The sequence below is a fragment of the Propithecus coquereli genome, unplaced genomic scaffold (genome assembly GCF_000956105.1).
Source record: "Propithecus coquereli isolate 6110/MARCELLA unplaced genomic scaffold, Pcoq_1.0 Scaffold241, whole genome shotgun sequence".
NCBI lineage: Eukaryota > Metazoa > Chordata > Mammalia > Primates > Indriidae > Propithecus > Propithecus coquereli.
The window spans coordinates 1933447-1953562 of record NW_012147964.1 but is presented as its reverse complement, the minus strand read 5'-3'; the positions used below and the strand labels follow the sequence as shown (position 1 = coordinate 1953562).

The following is a 20116-nucleotide window of genomic DNA, read 5'->3' as shown; positions in this document are numbered from 1 at the left end:
TCTCACGGCGATGCTCTTGCCCTCGCGGCAGGTGACACTGACGGGTCACTGCAAGCGAGCGGGTCCGTGCCGGTCTCACCCCGCCCCTCCCCCAGTTCCAGGCGTTCCTGAGCAAGGTGGGAGAGGCGTTCCAGTGCATCTGCTGCCAGGAGCTGGTGTTCCGGCCCGTCACGACCGTGTGCCAGCACAACGTGTGCAAGGTGAGTGGAGCCGTGCTTCTTGCGCGGCGACAGTGGCGGGGGCCGGGGTGGAAGGTTCTGGAAGGATGCCCTGACCTCCCGCTCCCACGTGAGGTTCTGTGCTTCGCTCTGCTCAATCTGTGGCCTTTCTGGGCATCTTCTGTCACACCCTCAGATCCTCCAGGGTCGCCCTGCTTCCTGACCTCAGCCGCAGCCGCCTTGCTGGGAGGCACTCGCTGCCTCACCCCCGGGCCTGGGACATTCTCCCCCAGCACTTCATGTGGCCTCGGGTCCGGGGCAGGAGGGCGTGGGCTGCGGTCCTGGCCCGGGGTCTAGACAGGGAGGTATGAGGTGCACGCCGCTGGGGGCAGCAAGGAAGGCTTTCTGGAAGGGGTGGCACCGGCCTGGCACCTGGAGGGGTCTTGGGGCAGTATCCTAGGTACTCGGAATGGGACATGCAGGAGCAGCTGGGGGTTGGGGAGGTGGGTCCCAGGGTGGTCTTTTATTCTGTTAATGGGCGAGGTCTCACTATGTTGCCGGGGCTGTTCTTAAACTCCTGGGTGCAAGTAACCTCCTGCCTCGGGTGGCTGGGACGACAGGCACCTGCCACCACTCCTGGCTCCTGGCGGCAGTCTCCCGGCTTAGGCCGGTGGTCAGTTTCAGGGGCTTTTGGAGATACTGGCCGAGATGGGCGCCACGGTCTGCCCTGGGCACTGTGGACATTGGGCCGGGTCGTTCTCTGGGGTGGGGCCGTCCTGGGCACTGCAGGTGCTGAGCAGTGTTCCTGGCCCCCACCCCCTCCATGCCAAGAGCATCCTCTAGTCGCAACAATGACAGATGTCCCTGGACATGGACCACCGTCCCCTGGAGGCAGAAACGCCCAGTTGGGAAGTATTGGCCCAGGGGAGTGGTTTCTTTGCAGTGACCTCTACTCAGAGCCAGCCAGTCCTGACAGGCGTGGAAGGGACTGTCCCCACGCCTGGTCTCCCTTGGTTTCTGAGCTGCTGGTGGTTGTGCTTTCTGAGCCGTGGGCCACACTCTCTGGGTAGAGCTTTCACACTAGGAGAGGAAGTCGGAGAACGTTTAGGGATTGGATGTTCCAGGTCAAGCTCTTGGCACTTGTGCCCTTTCTGACCCCGCCTGCCACACACGGTGGCTGGAGTCCCCTCAGCTGCGTGGGCCACCCCTCCTACTCGGGGGGAGCCAGCCGAGAGATGCCCCTGGCCATCTCGAGTGCTCAGGGATGGGCAGGAGGCCCTGGTGTCTTTGGGGTCAGCGGCCCAGAGTTGATCTGTCACTCCCATCCCAGCTGGGGACCTTGGGAAGCCACCTAAACCCGAGGCCCAGTTGTCACAGTGGGAAGGGGCCTTGTAACACCTTCCTGGCCAGGCTGTTGGAAGGTCCTGGCTCAGCCTCTGGCGGGAGGCAGGTGGTCGGTGGGTTGGTGCAGGCGGAGGCCTGGGCCGCGCGGTGGGGTGGGGAGCATGGCTGGGGCGTCAGGGAGCCACTGTCAGGATTGCCTCTGGCCTGGGGGCGTTCGGAAGCGCTGGGGGTGTGAGGGAAGAGGCTCACTGGCACTGCCGTGTCCCTGCCGTCTGCCTCTGCTCCTGTGTCCGTCTCGGGAGGCTCAGCTTCTGAGCTACCAAGTGGCCTGGACCCGCTACCACGACTGTTTTTTTTAACCCTGTTGAGAAAAATGTTTTATTGTAGCAAAATATACATAAAACTTTCCATCTTACCCATCTTTAAACGCACGGCTCAGTGGCATTAAGCGCATTTACACTGTTGTGCAACCACCACCACCCTCCATCTCCAGAACTTTCTCGTCTTCCCAAACTGACGCTCTGTCCCCATGAAACACTCACTCCCCACCCCCTCCCCAGCCCCTGGCACCCACCGTCCTGCTTCCTGTCTCTGTGGATCAGACGACTCTAGGGACCTCCTGTGAGTGGAATCACACAGGATGTGTCCTTCTGTGTCTGGCGTCTGCCTGAGCACGATGTCCTCAAGGTCCATCCACGCTGTGGCCTGTGTCAGAGCCTCGTCCCTTTATAAGGTTGGGTAATATTCCAGGCATATGGGCGAACCACACATCCATGGCCTCGGGGTCGCTCCCACCTTTTGGCTACTGTGACCAGTTCTGTCATCCGGAGCCGGATTGTGATGGCACGCCCAAACCTTAGCTGTGTTGAGCAGAAAGATGTACCTTTTGTTTCTGGAATCCAGACTATAGACTTCGTCTTGAGAAAAGAATTCCTGAGTTTTCAAAAACAGAAGACAAAAGCCACAGCCCGCATGTGCTGTGGTGTCAGCGGGGCTCTCCCTGTGTTGACACTTGCTCCCTTACCTAGATTTGTGACACCATCCTTCAGAAAGTGTGCACCTCTCCAGGTGCCTGCATACCTGTGTGCACTGTCGCCTTCCTCCCCAAGAGTCCGGCCAGGTGGGCGGTGGCTTCCCTGTTGGACGGGGAAGCTGAGGCTTGTCAGGGCCTGCCAGGCCCCAGGCCTCACGGCTCTGTCTCCACCTGGCTGCTTCCCTAGGCATGGGCTGGCTGGGATTGGAAATTGTGTTTGAAGCCAGGAGTCTGAGTCCGTCAGTCCTGGTACCTTCCATCCTTCTGTATGTCCTTCCTTTTTTTTTTTTTTTTGAGACAGTCTCGCTGTATCGCCCATGCTAGAGTGCTATGGTGTCATCATAGCCCACAGCAACCTCAAACTCCTGGGCTCAAGAATCCTGCCTCGGCCTCCTGAGTAGCTCCTGGCCTCTTTTTTCTCATTGACATATATTTGAGCATCTGTCATGTGTCAAGCACAATGCTGTGTTAGGGGAGGTGAAAAAGACATAGCCCTGGATCTCGGAGCCTGTTGTACATAATAAGCACGTTAGTAAACAGGACAAGGGCCTGGCGCCATAGCTCACGTCTGTAATCCCAGCACTCTGGGAGGCCAAGGTGGGAGGATCGCTTGAGCTCAGGAGTTCGAGACCAGCCTGAGCAAGAGCGAGGCCCCGTCTCTACTAAAAGTAGAAAAAACTGGCCAGGCGTGGTGGCACCTGTAGTCCCAGCTACTCAGGAGGCTGAGGCAGGAGGATCGCTCGAGCCCAGGAGCTGGAGGCTGCAGTGAGCTGTGATGACACCACTGCACTCCAGCCTGGGCGACAGAGGGAGACTCTGTCTCCCAAAAAAAGGGCGGGTGGAAACAGGACTCCAGAAGGCAGGAGGTGCTGTCTGGAAAGGTGAGCAGGGCGAGGTGGCAGGGCTGGCCCGGGTGGCACTCCAGGAACGTCAGGGAAGGCCGGCCCCTTTGGGGAGGTGACTGGAGCCGAGGTGTAAATGCATCGGACTCTGTCCTTGGGGACAGCCGCCGCCCAGCACAGGTGGCCAGGAGCCAGCCGATGGAGCGGATGGCGTCTCTCACCTGTGCTCTCTGTCTCGCAGGACTGCCTGGACAGGTCCTTCCGGGCACAGGTGTTCAGCTGCCCAGCCTGCCGCTACGACCTGGGCCGGAGCTACTGCATGCAGGTGAACCAGGCGCTGCAGACCGTCCTCGCCCAGCTCTTCCCCGGCTACGGCAGTGGCCGGTGATCCAAGCACTTCTCGGTAGCGGTTCACTTAACGAGTGTTCGGGGGGTCTTCAGTCGGCCCTTCTGTTGTTCTTAGTGGGCTTAACTTAAACCTAGTTTCCCCCCATTCCCTGAAAAGGCGTGTCTTCCTTTTTTTTTTTTAATCTATACATTTTCAGGAATTTATGTATTCTGGCTGAAAGTTGGACTTCTCAGTATTTTGTTTAGTTTTTAAAAAGTTATAAAGCCTGCAGTCGGTCAGCAACAAAACAAACTATGGCACGAAGGCGGCTTCTGTTCCTGATGTCACGTTCTCAGAGGTTCCCGCCACCGAGTAGCAAGAAGGCGTCCGGCTGCCCGGAACAATCTCTTTTCAAGGTTTGCAGCTTTGGCTGCCAAGGTCAAAGCCAAGTGCGTCTGTCCTCATGGCATCTTATCGTATAAAATCCGGCAAGATGGTTCCCTGCGGTGGCCCTGGGCATGGTGGGACCCAGCTGTCCGTCAAGAAGTTGTTGAAAAGAGGAAAAAAGTCTTCTCCTGCTCAGTTTGAACTCTTCCCTCGAAGCCATCCCCCCCCCACCAGGCTGCTGCGTGTCTACGATCCGCGTGAAAAATCCTCTGCCCACGTGAGCAGAGAGTTGGGGCCCCAGAGAACCTACCTCAGCTGGACTCGACTCCACGCGGGGCTGGTGTGCGGCTGACGCTGTCCCGCGCGGGAGGCCACGGAAGCTCGCGCACACAGCCACGTTCAAGTGCCTTCAGTTCGTTCGTTCTTTCTCAAGACGAGGCTCTTTTGTTTTTAGCACTGAATTTACTGAAAAATGCCAACCAGATTCTAAAAACTGTGATCATCCAGTTCTTCCTGACACTGGGTGGGTGCTTGGGGATGGTTCGAGTTTATAGATCCTTAAAATTCAATTTTTTTTTTTAACTTGACAATTGAGAAGTACAAGAGGGACTTTTTTTTTTTTTTTAAATGAACACTTTTTCTAAATGAAATTTTTTTGTAGTTACTGTATATGAACCAAGAAAGATATAACTTAGGGTTTGGTTGTCTTTTTTTTGTTTTGTTTTTGTATTTCTTTGGCATGGTTTGTTAATTTTTCTAACTTTACCAAAGTTTGCAGCTCATACCTCAACAGAACAGGGATATTTTAAATCACGTAACTCCAGACCAACTGAAGCAATATTTTTACAAGGTTTTTTTTTTTTTTTCTCCTTATTATTAGATTGTTAATGTGTTAGGGGAAGAAACAACAAAATTCTCTGTAGGCTTTTTCTAAAGTCCAATATTGGTCCAGATTTTAGATTCTCAGAATAAATGTTTTTCACAGATATATTTGATTGTGTGTTCCTGTATGCAAACAGCTTTGGAGCTCTCTGGGCACTTTTATACCTGTTTTCACAAAAATGGGGGACCAATGCTAGGCAGGTAGCGTCACCCCCACTTTACAGATGAGAAAACTGAGGCCCAGAAGATCACAGTGATGTGCCGAGGTTCTGACTGCAGCTCAGGAGGTGTTGGGCTGTTTCCTTTATAGTCTTGAGCAAGGGTCAGCAAAGGGGGTGGGGCAAAGCCAGGCTACTTCCTGTTTTTAATAAAGTTTTATTGACACCGACGCCCAATCAGCACATCTGAATAGGTATAGCAGAATCCATCTGGTCCACAAAGCTGGAGCTACTTAATGTCTGGCCCTTTATAGGCAAGGCCTTCTAGCCCCTGCTCCTAGGGCAGTCCAGTCCAGTAGAACATTCTGCGATCGTGTGGGCAGTGCCTGCCGCATCGGGGTGCAGTGTCGGTTTATAGAGAGTGGGGTGTGTGATGCCTAGAGCAAAACCCATTAGCTCTTAGGAAGAATAAATCCTGGCTTTCCTCAGTGGAACCCAGTAAAAGTAAAGCCACAGACCCTGGACCCATTCACACTGAATGGGTGAGAAACTTGCACTTGGGGCCCTTCTGTTGTCCCCTAGAAATTCCGGCCGCCTGTTTCCGGGATTGGGCAGATACTGACATTGCAGAGGGGTAGGAGGACCAGCATGTGTCGAGCCGTCATTCCTTCTAGCATGGAACCCGGCGTCACTTTCTCACCAAGGTGGGCGAGTAATGTCCCCGTGGAGAAGCTAGGTGGTGAGGGTCACCCACTAGAAGACCAGCTCTGCCTTGTGTGGGTGTCACCAGCCACATTCATCACCTAAGGAGTCACTTAACCCCGGAGGGGTGGCATCTGACTGTGGACCGGTTGCTGTTTGCGCACACCTGGGCTTCAAGAGCTGATCACCAGAAAGGCTATTTTGGGCAGAGGTCAGAAGCCAGAGATGAGGTACTGTGACAAAATCTTGGGGGAGGGTAACGGTGCTGAGTCCCGCAGATGGGGTTATTCATGTCGACCTACTGCCACCACCTTTTATTGATGGTTAAGTAACCATAGGGGCAGATCTGATTTAACTTTGAACAGTTTTGTATCTTTGGGTCCAGATAATGTCCTGTGTCCTTGAAAATGTTAATGCTAAGTGAAAGAAGTCACAAAAGATCCTGTGTGTTTCCATTCATGGGAAATACCCGACACAGACATCTGGAAACAGGAGTACATTAGTGATCACCAGGGGCAGGGCAAGCAGGGCGTGATCGATAAAGGGTACGGGGGTTTCTTTCTTTTTTCTTTTTTTTTTTTGTTTTTTTGGAGACAGGGTCTCCCTCTGTCCCCCAGGCTGAAGTGCAGTGGCATCAGCCTAGCTCACAGCAACCTCAACTCCTGAGCTCAAGCAATCCTGCCTCTGCCTCCCGAGCAGCTGGGACTACAGGCATGTGCTATCATGCCCGGCTAAATTTTTCTATATATATTTTTAGTTGTCCAGATAATTTCTATTTTTTTAGTAGAGATGGGGTCTCGCTCTTGCTCAGGCTGGTCTTGAACTGCTGAGTTCAAATGATCCGCCCACCTCAGCCTCCCAGAGTGCTAGGATTACAGGCGTGAGCCACCGTGCCCGGCCTTTGTTCTATTTTTAATAGAAACGGGGTCTTCCTCCTGCTCAGGCTGGTCTTGAACTCCTGGCCTTAAGCAGTCTTCCCACCTCGGCCTCCCAGAGTGCTAGGGTTACAGGCTTGAGCCACTGTGCCTGGCCAACCCTCTGATACAGTTTTGACCTATGTCCATTTTGCAGTCGAGGCACTGAATAGTTAAGTGGCTTACCCAAGGATATGGCAAAGCCGGGGTATGTGTGTATATATCTTCATATATTTGTTTCACATATAAACTTGACAAAATTATTACAGCACTGTACACACTCTTGTGCCTGGTTTTCTTTTCCATTCATTTCCATTCCTTTACCAAGTAGCCACTTTGTCTAGCACCTTAGTAAGCAAACAGATGTGAGCCCTGATTTTGGTGTACGCACAACTTGTGTGTATGTGTGAAAATGTGAAACAGCACATGTGTATCCAGGAAAATATGCTTGGAGTGAAATCGATCGTTAGAACACTTCCCCCAGTTTTTATTTATTTTTAGAGCTGGGGTCTCTCTGTGTTGTCCAGGCTGGAGTACAGTGGCCATTCACAGGAGCGATCGTAGCTCACTGCAGCCTTGAACTCCTGGGCTCATATGATCCTCCTGCCTCGGACTCCAGAGTAGCTGGGACTACAGGCGCACACCACCAAGCTGGGCTATTTTTAAAAAATTTTTTGTAGGCACGAGGTCTCACTATGTTGCCGAGGCTGGTCTCCTAGCTGGCCTCAAGCGATGCTCCCTTCTCTGCCTCCCAAAGTGCTGGGATTATAAGGCATGAGCTCATGATTGCACTTTTGACAATTTATTACCATTATCAAATCCCATTTCTGTCTTTCCCACAGGTTAAGGAACTCCTTGAGGGAAGTTACTATTTCCTGTTTTTAAAGTTAAAATTTAACTCCGCAAGGAATATATGAATACGGTCCCATAAGAATTCCAAACACCCAGAACAGATTCAGTTCCCCTTTGACTCTTACCAACGTGCATTTTTCCTCTTCTCCCCAAAGATGAAGTGAGCGTTCTCACTTTGGGGGTGGCCTTTGCGCGTTGCCTCACACATGTAACCTTAGAGACCCCATGACATTGGTTGCTGTGTGTGTGTGTGTTTCCGCAATGTATGTCACTGCATGCATAATTCTGGGCCATTCTGCCACTTGCTGAACAACTGGTGTGGGAGCTATTCCGTGACAGCACATATAGATCTAACCCCTTTTCAACTGCTACATAGTAATTATTTCAGAGCACTGCGAGCCACAACTTACTTACCTAATCTAATCGGCTACTGATCGACATTTAGAGCAAAACATTGGAAACAATTGCATAGGGTGCCCGGTGCCAGCATTCTTCAACAGTGTTAAGCTCCACACCTTTTCTCAGGGTTCAAAACTTCCAGGAAGAACTGCTTGCTGGATTAGAAGGTAGATGCGTTAACAACGTCATTAGAAAAGGTCAAATTGCCTGATTTACACTCCTGCCAGCCCTATGAGAAGGTGCCCACAGCCCTGACGGGTCCTTAAACAGCTAATGGCAAACACTAGTTGTTAAGGCTTCACCCTGAATGTGAAGCCAAAGGGTCAAACCCTGTACACAAGCCTCATCCCGGAGAATTCTTGCGACATTCCCAAGAGGGGAGCAGACAGGCTGTGGGGATACGACCCTCATATCCGTTTCACAGGGGAAACTGAGGTTCAGCGTGGTTCCCTGCTGGAGGCCACCCACAGTGAGGCATGGGGCACAGCTGAGCTTTGAACCCAGGTCAGGAAGCACCCGAACTCGTCCCTTTCCGTACGTTTTAGAGAACTCGGGGAGGGCACCTAACTTGTCACGTTGCAAAGCTTTGTTGATCGTGATGGAAACGGACCAGCCTGGAGTGCGGGGGGCGCTTGTCGCCTGACTCTACATGTCTCCTGTACGCAGGACTCCTCCTTTGCAAAATGGATTGTGTCGGGAGCTACGGTTCCTTTGCTGGGCACTTTGCAAATTAGAGAACACCGCACCCAACCCCGGCCACGGGTCTCGAACCCTCAGCCCACGCGTCCTCGGCCGGGTGCTGATGTTGTGCCGGGTTTCACGTACTCAGCCGCCGCCTGATAACCAGGGCGGGGCCCGGAGCGGGCGGGCAGTGATTGGCAGCCACCTCAGCCAGTCCGCGCCTCGAGCGGAGGCCTCAAGCCAATACCCACTTCCCCCTGTGCGGTCGTTGGGCGGTCCCTGAGGCGCCCGTGTCAATCCGAGGCCCAGCCACCATTTGGTTGGTCGTGGCCGCCTTGGCTGGCGTGCGCCGTCGCCAATGAGAGCGGAGCCGGTCAGCGGGCACGTGGGTGGGCGCCGGCGTGTCCCTGCTCACCGGCCAATGAGGAGGCGAATCCGGCGTTTGCACCCGCCCAATCGCGGAGCGCGACGGGCGGGCCGTGCGGTGTTGATGGGCCCGGCGGAGGGGAGGGGCGGAGCTGTCAGCGATGACCAATGGGTACGCGGGCGTGGGCTCGGCGGCCAATGGCAGCCGGGGCGGAGCTGGCGCGCGGCCTCATAAGCCCCCCCTGGGGCGCTCGCGGAGGGCTCGGCCGCCAGCGACCGAGCGGGGCCCGGCCCGAGCGGGGCCTGGGGGTGCGACGTCGAGGGCGGGGGAGCGCGCGCCGCTGCTCCCGGACTGGGCCGCGCGCGCCGCCTCAGGTGAGCCCGCGGGGAGGCCTCTCGGCCGCCGGGCCGCGTCGGAGCGTGGACCCCGCCGCCGCCGCCATGGCCGCCCCCGCGCCGCGGCTCGGGACTGCGGGCGCGCCCGGGACTCGAGGCCCAGGCCTCGGGCGCGGCCTGCTCGGGCCCGGGCGCTGCGCTTTGTCCGGGCCGGGGAGGCGGTTGGGGGCGTTAACCGCCCGGCCCGGGGGCGCCCGCGGGCTTGCGGGCGGGGGCGGCGGGGCCGGACAAAGGCGGGGCGCGCCCAGGGGCGGGGGCGTCCCTTCCCGGGCCAGGGGCGCGTGGGGGGCTGGGCCCAGACAGCCCCCGGCCGACCCCGCACAAAAGATGTCTGCGTGGGTGGCCCGGGGCCCTGCTCTTTTATCATTCAAAGCAATCCTCATAATAATTTAAGGAAAAGGAAAAAAAAAAGCAAGCAAGCAAGAAAAAAGGAAAAAAAAAAAAAAAAGACCCCAGGCCCTGGGTAACACCTGCGTTTCCGGCCCTTTGGGCACCGGAGGGGCTGAAGGGAAGCCTCCCGGCGTGGACTCCCAGGGATGGCCCCTGAAATACCCATCGTTGCTCCTAGCCCCCTCCCTGAGTCAACCTGCTGTGCAATCGTGGCTTCCAAACTTGCCCCCCTCCCTTGTCCCTGAGTCCCCCTAATAAGCATGCAATCTGGGTTAAAAAAAAAAATTACTTGCTATGCAGCTTCAAGACACGTCCCCCACCCCCACCTTTCAGCCAGATCGCCATCTGAAGGGCGCCCCTTCTCCGTAGAAATGGATTGAGGAGTTGCTCCCGGGGCGACCCCTTTCGCTGTCCCCCCGTTGACATTCCTGTGGGAGCCGGGGCGAACTGGTTCTGAAATGTACTTGACCCCGGATCTGTCCGGGCGTGGGTCTTGTCTGTGCTCAGTGGTCGCGATGACATCAGGCGAAGCGGGGTCTGTGTCCACCTGGGCGCTGTGGAAGGTTTCACCGGAGATTTGTTTTCTCCCCCTGGGAGTTGGTGGAGGCGTGGACTGCTTTTTGGAGCGTCCCATCTGTTTGGTTGGGGGAGGATGCTTTTGTTTTAATAATTCAGTGGCACCTGGGGAACTGTTTCCTGAGTTGTGAAACTAGCGAGAAGGTGGTTTCAGCTCCGTGGAGCCCGGCGATCCTGTAATATGTAAAGAGTGTCTGTTTCCATGTGTTCCTGTCAGTGGCATTTATTCAGCAAGCGCCTTTGGGTCCGGGGGTAACGGGTGATTTCAAGGGTTTGGTACTCTGCCCCAGCCCTCTGCCTCAACAGCCGTTTATTGGAATGTCCCTGCGCTGGAGAAAGCTCCTAAAACAACTGCACCAGCCCTAAAACGGGCTCATTAGATGATTCCTCTGGGCTTTTATCACAGCCTTGCAAGAGCTAATGACTCCCCTAATTCTCAAATAATAGTTTCCTTATGAGGCATCGGGAGGGTTTGTCAACAGACTGGGCCAGCCTTTTCTTGCCACCCCTGCAAACGCGGTGGGCAGCCTCGCTGCCCTTGGCAGTTTATTTTCTGAACCCCTGAAGGACGGAGCGTAACGTGGTGGAGTCAACTTTTGATTATTTGCGTCAAGGATTTCCAAAACTCACCAGCCCTCTCTGTCCGTGTCTCATTGGACACTTGGCCGATCTTGGTGCTTCCCCTTTGTGCTGGGGACACTGAGACGGTCAGAGCATCCTGGCCTGGAGGAGGCCACTGCTGGGGAGGGACTGGGGTGGGGGAGATCTGGTTGCACAAATGGGTGTTTGTGTGCAACTCGCTGGGGGTTTTGTGTGGAAGTATGCACTGTGTCGCGCATGTGTGTAGTTGCTGAGACTTGAAATATGTACAAGTTTTAGTAACAAATGAATTTTTCACATTTTCTAATCCTTTCCTCTTTGGGGAGGGGGCTGGCTGTTAAAGAGACGTTAGGGATTGCAGCTGAGAGTAGCCCACTGTGCAGCACCCCGCCCGGCCTTTGTTGCACTTTTGTTTCGTAGGAAAGACCCTTAGCCTCCTGCCCCATCTTCTGTCCCTGTCCCATCCTGCAGGAGCCCTCAGGGGCAGTCACGGGTCAGCGTCTGTGCCTCCTCTCCCACCCTGACCCCTCTGCCTGTACTTCGATTCCCACCTTCTCCGCCACCTCTGCTGGTTTCCTGCCCCACCCCCGCACCCTGTGCCTGTCCCCTTTCCTGTCTCAGCCCTGGGAGCCTCAGCCCTGGGGAGCTCATCTGTCCTTGACGGGCCTGGGGCGTGGGGTTTTAAGGGCCTGGCAGCTGGGGAGGAGTCCCTAGCTCCAGGGCGTTTGGGGTTTAGTGGGGTAAAGGGTGAGATGGGTGCCCCAGAGTCTGGTCGCAGCTGTAACGGCTTTGTGTGTAATGGCGAGAGGCCCGAGCCGGCCCGATGCACTGGGCGATGAGGGTCTGGGTTGTAGGCCCAGGAACGTGTCTGAGTGGCTTTCTTCCCTGGGTCTAGAAGCAAGGTGTGACCTTGGGCCAGTCACTTGCTCAGGAACAAAGCCGGGAGGGGGGCACTAAACCTTCTCGAGCCCACTGGGTGGGGGGTGGAGAGAGGTGAACTGTGGGCTCTGCAAGGTCGCGCCCGTCCCTGCTGTGCTGGATTGGCTGCCCTCACGACAGCCTTACTCGCCCTGGGCTCCTGGCTGGGCTCCAGGGACCTGCCACACGGTTGCCCGGTGGGCCCCTCAGGCGCCACAGCTCTGCCCCGTCCTACCCCAGGGGCCTGGCCCGGAGGAGGCCACTGCTGCTCCGCCGTAGGACACTGGGGAGGAGAGGACGGGCTGAACCCGGGCTCCATGCTGTCCTGGTGTCCTTGGCAACTCCCCTGGGTTTGTCTTCCGTTCCACGCTCTGAACGGGCTTCGGAATCTGAGAGGCCTGGGTTCAGATCCCTCCTCTAAGGTGGGTCACTTCACCTCTCTGGGCCTCACTGTCCTCATCTGTAAAATGGGTATAACAAGAACACCTCCCTCCCAAGTGGCTGTGAGGATGAAAGCGGAGCTCTGGGCTCGGAGCTGATCTGTCATGCCGCGGTGCGTGTCTGCACCTGTGCTGGTCTCCAGCCTCCCCTGTCCATGTTCTGGGCTGGATCATTCCCTGTGGCACCGTGGGGCGCTGAGCAGCGTCCTGGGCCTTCACCCACCAGCTGCCAGCAGTGCCCCCCCCCCAGCCACGACAACCCGAAATGTCCCCAGGTATAGCCGAGTGTCCCCTGGGCAGCGTGGTCACTGCCTCGGACTTGGCCTTCAGCCCTGCAGCAGCTGATGTTTCGCAGTGACCCCAGTGTGCCTCGCGTTCTCAGTTCCTTTTGTCCCCTTCCTCCCTCCTTAATTGCGAGTGGCTCGTGTTTGTCAACTGTGTCCCGTCCTGTCCGTACTCCTCAGCCTGGCTGTCCAGGTCCTTGGTGACTGTCCCACTGCCCTTCCCAGCTGACCACAGCACGCCCCCGCCCTCCTGCCACCCCGCTTAGGGACAGCCAGGCATCACGTGGGGTCTCCTAGACTGCTCTCTGGCCTCCGAGCCCCTGCAGGTCCCTGCCCCGTGGCTGCCCGGAGGTGGTACTTCCACAGCCTCCCAATCACCATACCCTGGATCTGTCAGTGTGCTGAACAGTTTTCTTTCAATCCACTTCAGGATGACTCACTTCTTTGATCTTGGCTTCTTCCTGAGCAATCTCATCCCAGAAGCCGTGGGATGTTAATATGCGAGCTGCAGATCTTCGACTAATACTCACGAACATGAACTGAACTACTGTATTAAGAAAGAAAGGTTTGTAGCACCTCGGATGCTAAGACCTGAGTGGATTGGTGAATCGATTTTTTTTTTGGACGAATTGATTTTCTAGTCTGCCCCCTTGTGCCGCGGCCTGTTCTGGGACGCCCTCTTGGTTAGATAAGGCATCCCTGCGTCTCTGTCAGTTTTCACTGCCGCTCCCTCCAGGAGCTTTTAAAAACGGCCTTCCCAGTGGGGTGGGGGTGTGTGGGAATCTCTGCCTCCTGCTTGGTTTGGCTGTGAACCTAAACTGCTCTAAAAAATAAAGTCTATTTTAAAGAATTAAGTAGCCACAGGAGGTAAAAAAAAAAAAAAAAAAAAAACCTACAAAAAAATGGTCCTCCCTGCTCAGAACTTTCTAGCGGCTTCCTGTTGCCCTTGGAAAATATTCCAGAATCCTTCCCGTGGCCTCCTTTGCTTCGTCCTCTGTGGCCCTGTTTTGTCTTCCTTCTCTGCTCCTCGTCCCGGCTATAGCCGCCTCACCCACTTGCTCTCTCTGCCCCAGGACCTTGGCACTTGCTGTCCCCCTGCCGGTTACCTTTCCTTTCCTCCTGGTGGGCTCTGGCCCAGAGAGGTCTTCCAGCCACCCTCCCTCTCCTGTCCTGCTTGCTCCTCTTTGCCGTGACACTGTCAGACGTGCACGTTAATCTGCTTATGTATTTGTCATCTGTCTCATCCGACGAGGGGGAGGGGCAGATGACAAATGACGTGGGGGGCTTTTTCTGCAAATAGCCAGAGAGTAAATGTCTTTGGCTTTCTAGGCCAGAGGTCTCTGTCCTGACCACTCCGCTTGGCCACTGTAGCAAGGAAGCCCCCGTGGACGGTACCAAAGTACATGCATGTGCTCGTGTTCCAGGGAAACATTCGGGCGCAGAAATGTGAATTTCATACGGTTCTCACATCATGAAATATTTTTCTTCTTTTGATTTTTTTTTTTCCACCCAACCATTTAAAAATGTCAAAACCATTCTTAGATTGCAGGCTGTGCAAAACCGGGCGGTGGGCAGGACGGGACCGGTGGGCCGTGGTTTGCGAACACCTGTGCTAGGGCGCGAGCCCCACGCTACGGAAACGACGTCGCTGCGCATGCCCCGTGCAGAGGGCAGCTCCTGGCACAGAGTGGGTGCTCGGGTGACGTTCGTTGAATGAATGAATTTCTCTTTCCTGCTTCAGAGCAGCTAGAGTCGTCATACTCTAGACTTAAAAATGGGTCATGGGTCGTTTCAAGGGTAATTAAAACTGCAGGGGACGCAAGAAGCTGTCACGGGGACATCTACCAAAAGAGCCTCCTGCTAAGGGAGGAAAAACCCGGATGAAAACCGGGGGACGCTGGGCTGTGTGGGAGGCCGGCGTTTTCTTGCCCTGGGATTCTTGAGGCCACCTTCCTGCGACAGCTCCCCAGGCGTCAGCTGCGGATAGTCGACCTCAGGAGTTTGCTGTGACCTGGCAGGAGAGGAGGGTTTAAAAGGAAGGGAATATTTCACAATCCTTTGTTTTGCAAGCATCCGAGCCCTCCTCTTCACCAGCACTAGCGTCCCCGTCTGAGGTTTCTCCTGTCGCCTGGCACGGGGGCTTGCTTAGGCGGGTGGGGAGGTGCAGCTTTGCGGGGTGAGCGGCCGAGCTCCCGCCACAGGGCCGTGGTGGGTCAGCGGGGCGCGGGGGATCGTGCCGGCACCATTTCCTTTGTCTTTCTCTTCTCCCTGACTTTTGGGAAGAAAGACGGGCTGACACGTGTTTTCCGAGCCAAGTAGGTCTTTGGCGTCTTGGATTTGGGCCCGTCCCAGGAACGATCTGACTTGTCAAGAGAGAGTACCGTGGATTTCGGTCCTGCTTTCTGTACTCGATTGAAATCGAGACAACAGTCTGGAGCGCGCTGGGCAGAATTTCTTGGCTTTCAGAGTGTCTTTTTTTTTTTCTTTTTTTTTTGCTTGTCACTGTGTCTCCCTCTCCTTGTCTGTCTCTTCCTCCCTCCCTCCCTTTCCTTGTCCTTCCCCGCCTCAGTGGTCTCAGCAGACGTGAGGGGCACTGAGGACAAGTTTGCGCTAAGCCGTCTTTGCCCCACCGGCGGGCTGTGCTTTTTGGTGGTGGAGATCGCAGGGTGTTCTGTGACTCCGGCTGTGATTGTGTTTGTTCAGTGGACAAAGAATAAGGATCCCAAGGCGAGCTGCCATGGCTGCCACACCCCGCGTGGCCCTGGGTGCGGAGTGGGAGGATCGCTCGCGGAGGACCGGGCCCGTTGGCCGGCACAAGCAGTTGCAGTTGCATTTTTCAGACAAGCTCGTACGGCCGGCTATGATAGTGCTAGCTGTAGGTGTGGCACGCAGGATGTCCCCCAACACAGGTGTCCCTTCTGTCTTCGTGGCTGGACCCCAGCAATGGCACTTTCTGGGGAGGTAGGGGCGGAGGTGGCCTGGTTGTGTGTTTGTGGCACCCCGGTCTCGGGGGGAGAGCGCGTGGGTTCGTGTAAAGCGGATTCAGAATTGAGGTGTGTGTGAGAAGTGCAAGGATGGGTCCCACGGGTCCCTTTTGGCCCCAGAGCCGGCTGGAAGCTGCCAGAAGGCACCGAGGACTCTGGATCACGGTGGGAGGGAACAGGCAGCCCGTCGGGGAAGGGGGCAGCCCGGGTGCTGGCGGGCCGGTCCTCTGCTCGGGACAGCCCTGGACACGCCAGCTGGGTGCCCTTGAGTGACGGGGTGGCAGCCGGGGCTCCCGGGATGCAGGACCCCAGCCAGGCTGCTGGACCTGGAGAGTCATGACACTTTGCCAGTGGCCCGTTTGGCTGCGCTGGCCGCAGCTTCCTGCGGCATCTGCACACTCCCTCTTTCAAAGTCTCCTCCATCAGGAAGGGTCGGGTGTGTGCAGGGACCTCGTTATCTCATCATGCGTTGGGGCAGAGGGTGGCTGTCACTAGCGCGTGAGTGAAGCGCCTGGAATGGGCGGGTCCCTGCTTGAGTCCAGCTGCTGCTCCCAGGGACGGGCAGGGAGTGGGCAGGGGAAGCCAGCTCTGCTGACACCCTTCAGAACACAGGCGTCTCGTTTTACTGTCCGTTGGGGCTGGAGTTGGTGGAAGCCATGGAATTTTCTTGGCCCCTCCGGCCAGGGGCCTCCTGCTTGCGCCACAGGCAGAGCTGAGCCTGTTTCTAAGCCAGAGACCAGAGAGCAGCTTCGTTCGGCAGGGGACGTGGCTCCTGTGGGAGGAGGGAAGGGCGGGCTCCTGGGCCGGCAGGGCCCAGCCAACGGGCGTGGTCAGCGCCCGGCCCATGTGTGGCCACTGTGAGCTCCGGCAGAGTGGCCGCAGTGATGCGCCATGCTCTGGGTCCCTCTGAGTGTTTGCATTTGTCCGGCTCCGCGTGACAGTTGTCAAGCTTGTGTGTGCCCAGCCAGGGGTTTGGGCAGCCGGGTGACCAGTGTCTCCTGCCCACAGGGACGCACGGTCCCCGGTGGAAGGAGGTGGAGAAAGACAGGTGGGATGGGTGGACTGCAAGTCCGGGAAGCTCGGGCCGGGAGGCTTGCGGAGCAGCCGCTACAGAAACAGAGCCTTGTCCCTCACGGGTGACTGTCACAGGTGACGGTCGTGGGTGTCCGTGAGCTGGTGGGTAGAGCGAGGGGGAGGGATGGGGGGGTCGTGGCCTGGGAGACCCAGGTGGAGGGGTGGGAGCCGGGACGGAGTCCGCCTGTCATGCTGAACTGGTGCAGCCCTGCCCTCAAGGGTCTAGTTGGGAGTCTGGAGTTGTTCCCATCGCCAGGGAGTGCGCCCCACGGGTGCCCAGCCGTTGACTGCGTTGTGCCAGCCCGATCCTCAGTTTTCTGGGACAGCCCCCCTCAAAGTGATCTTGCCCTGTCTTTTTAAAATGTATTTCTTATTCAGATATAATTCACGTACTATAAATGCATCCTTTCGAATCTACAATTCAGTGGTTTTTAGTATATTCACAGAATTGTGCGACTGTCACCGCTGTCAAATTCCAGAACATTTTTATCACCCCCACAAGCAACCTGGTCCCCATTAGCAGTCACCCCTCATTTCTCCCCACCCCCTACCCCCAGCCCCGGCACCCACGAATCCACGTCCCGTCTCTGTGGCTCTGCCTGTCCTGGACATTTCACATAAATGGAGTCTCACACTGTGTGTCCTTCTGTGACTGGCGTCTCTCACTGAGCACGACGTCCTCAAGGTCCACCCGTGCTGTAGCCTGCGTCAGAGCCTCGTCCCTTTTCCTGGCCGAGTGATGGTCCAGCGTGTGTTTGTCCATTCGTCTGTCGAGGAGCATTTGGGTTGTTTCCAATTTTTCCAGCCCCGTCTTTTCCCCAAATGCTTGCGGAGTTCCAGGACCGCAGTGCTGAGCGTGTAGACTGCCTCCCGGGCTGGCCCCTGGAGCAGACACGGTGCGGAAACCCTTTGTCGGGCTGCGTGGCGGGGTTGGGGTGGGGAGGCGGCCTGGGTGAGGGTGGGCTTCCGGGCACAACACACTGGCTCGCCTGAGGGGCGCCCAGCCTGCCCCGTGTGCAGGGTCTGGGCTCCAGGGAGTTAGCGGTGCATCTGGGTCCCAGCCCTTGTCTCTCTGCGCCTCGCCCCTCCTCTAGCCTGAGCTGGACAGCGTCCCGCACGGGCGTCCTCCCCCAGCCTTGGCCAGTGGGTCCCTTGCAGGGACCCCTCCGTGTCTCCGCTTCGTGGAGCAGTGTGGCCCTGGCTGACCACAGCTCTGACCTGTCCTTCTGTGCCCTGAAGGTCACCTCCTGCTGGGCAGGGCCCCCCAGGGCTGTCCTGTGCCTCCCTGTCCCTTTGCTGGTGTCTGAGAGCTGCCGGGACTTGCGAGGAGACCCATGGCCACTTTTGTTTCCCAGAGCGAGCCCCTGCTGCCCGTCTGGCCTGCAGGTTTGAAAGCGAGTTGCCCCCTGGGCCACTTCCCTTTCCTGTCCCCAGCCGACAGGTGGTCAGCCGTCTCTTAGGACGCAGCGACCAGGTTCTGAGTGTGCGCATGGAGCCTGCCAGCCACCCAGCGGGGTCTTGCTGGTGGGTTGCAGTCCCTGCTGACACGTCCCCGCCAGGTGGATACAGGTGCGAGCAGGTGTCCCCATCCTCCAGGGATAGTGCAGTCAGCACGCCGGGCGATGTGGGGGTGCAGCTGGGTTCTCCAGGGGAGCCTGGGACACAGGCCGGGGGCACGGGGGTGGGGGTGGCACAGCTGCTGCTCCACCTCCCCCACCTGCCTCGAGGGAGTTTTCCCTGTGCACACAGTGACGTGCGTGGGGGCGTGACCTGTGCTCCCCAGCAAGGACACGGGTGACCCAGGGTATCCCAGGAGTGCCATGGGAGCTGCCAGTGCATTGGGGGAGACGCCATAGGGGCACGTGCCTGAACGCTGACCAAGTGTCCAGCGACGGAGGGGACCCGTACCTCATGCGACAGCCAAAAGTCAGCCCCACGTGAGCAGAGGCCGAAAGGCGCGAGCTGAAACTGCAGAACCCTCAGAAGGAGACCCGGGCGTAGTGCGGAATGGCGTGTTTTCTGAGGCAGCGCTGTCCGGTGAAGGCACAAGCGAGCCCCACATGGAATTCTGAATTTTCTAGCTGCCGTGCTCAAAAATAAAAAGATGAAATTAATTTTAATAGCATTTTATATTGAACCCAGTGTATCCCCAGTTCTGTCATTTCAACACGTAATCATTATAAAAATTACTAATAAGATATTTTACCCCCTTTGGTCATAAGTGTCGGACGTCCAGTGTGTATTTCCCCTTAGAGCTGGCCCCTCGCAGCCTGCCGTTTGGGAAGGCCGCTGCCCCCGTGTCAGCCGAGCACCGTGCCAGGCCTGGGGTGCTCCGTGTGGGGGGACCTGCCGCTTAGGGGACTGGGGTCCCCGGCGGGTGCAGAGGTAAGAGGGAGGGAGAGCCCTTGGGGCCCAGAAGGCCGGGTGGCCGAGGCTTTCGTGGAAGCGGTGGGAGCTAAGCCCGCGCTTGGAGGGGTCAGGAAGGTCGGCCTCTGCAGGGACACTTGGGTTGAGGGGCCCTGGTGTCTGGGGCTGCCTCGGCGAAATGGGAACAAGCAGAAGACCCCGAGCTTGAGACACTGTGTCCAAGCCAGCCTGGCCGGTGGTCCTGGGCCCCATTACCCCACAGACCCTTACCCACAGCCTCTCGTCTCAGACGGGACCACTGGACTGTGGACCAGCCCTGGGTGCTGTGGGGTCCTGGAGGCCCGACCCGGGCAGTGTCTCTGTGGCACGGCAGCTGGCAATGCAGGTGAGCTTAGGAGACAGGTCTGGAGGGATGGCAGGAACTTGGGATGCCGTGTGGCTACAGGGAAGCCCAGGCGGGACTCGTGTGCAAACGTAGCCCGGAAGTAACATCCTGCAGCTACAGACGGCTTTACACGGCCTGAGTTCCCTCGGTGGGATGCCTGGGAGGGTCGGCAGCCGCAGCCTGGCACCTGCGGGGGTTCGGTCCACCTCAGCCCAGTCTCTGTCCTTATTGCCAAAGTGGGGGCGGGTCTGCAGGTCTCGGCTTCGAGGGTGGGCGAAGCTAATGATTTGCCACGTGAAAATCCCTCAGGGAGGCGCTTTCCACCCCCGGGGGCAGTTCTGTCTCCTAAGGGACCCCTGGCAATGTCTGGGGACATTTGTGGTTGTCAGGATTTGCAGGGGCTGCTGGCATGGGGTGGGTGGAGGCAGGGACACTGCTCAGCACCTGCTGTGCCCAGGACCGCCCTGCCCCGCCCCAGAGAGTGATCCGGCCCCAGTGTCCTTAGTGCTAAGAGGGAGAGACCCCGATTCACAGCCCCGCCTGGGCCACGTTGAGCCTTCTGCAGGTGACAGTGACAGTTTTGCTCTGGGCTTCTGTCTTGTCTTGACTGTGAATTGAGGTGTTGCAATAGAAGTTTCTAGAATCCCTTTGCACTC

The 20116-nt window shown here is 57.0% G+C and overlaps 2 protein-coding genes across 4 annotated transcripts in view; both read left to right on the top strand.

Annotated features, from left to right (window-relative positions):
- Nucleotides 1-3765, top strand: part of UHRF1 (ubiquitin-like with PHD and ring finger domains 1) — a 28745-nt gene extending 24980 nt beyond the window's left edge. The window contains exons 15-16 of the mRNA XM_012646130.1: nucleotides 96-200; nucleotides 3619-3765. Coding sequence (XP_012501584.1) covers nucleotides 96-200; nucleotides 3619-3765 — 252 coding nt within the window. The remainder of the gene's footprint in view (nucleotides 1-95; nucleotides 201-3618) is intronic.
- A 5573-nt stretch (nucleotides 3766-9338) lies between these two features.
- Nucleotides 9339-20116, top strand: part of KDM4B (lysine (K)-specific demethylase 4B) — a 167831-nt gene continuing 157053 nt past the window's right edge. For all 3 annotated transcript variants that reach the window (XM_012646297.1, XM_012646295.1, XM_012646294.1), the window contains exon 1: nucleotides 9339-9421. The gene's annotated coding sequence lies outside the window, so the exon portion shown is untranslated. The remainder of the gene's footprint in view (nucleotides 9422-20116) is intronic.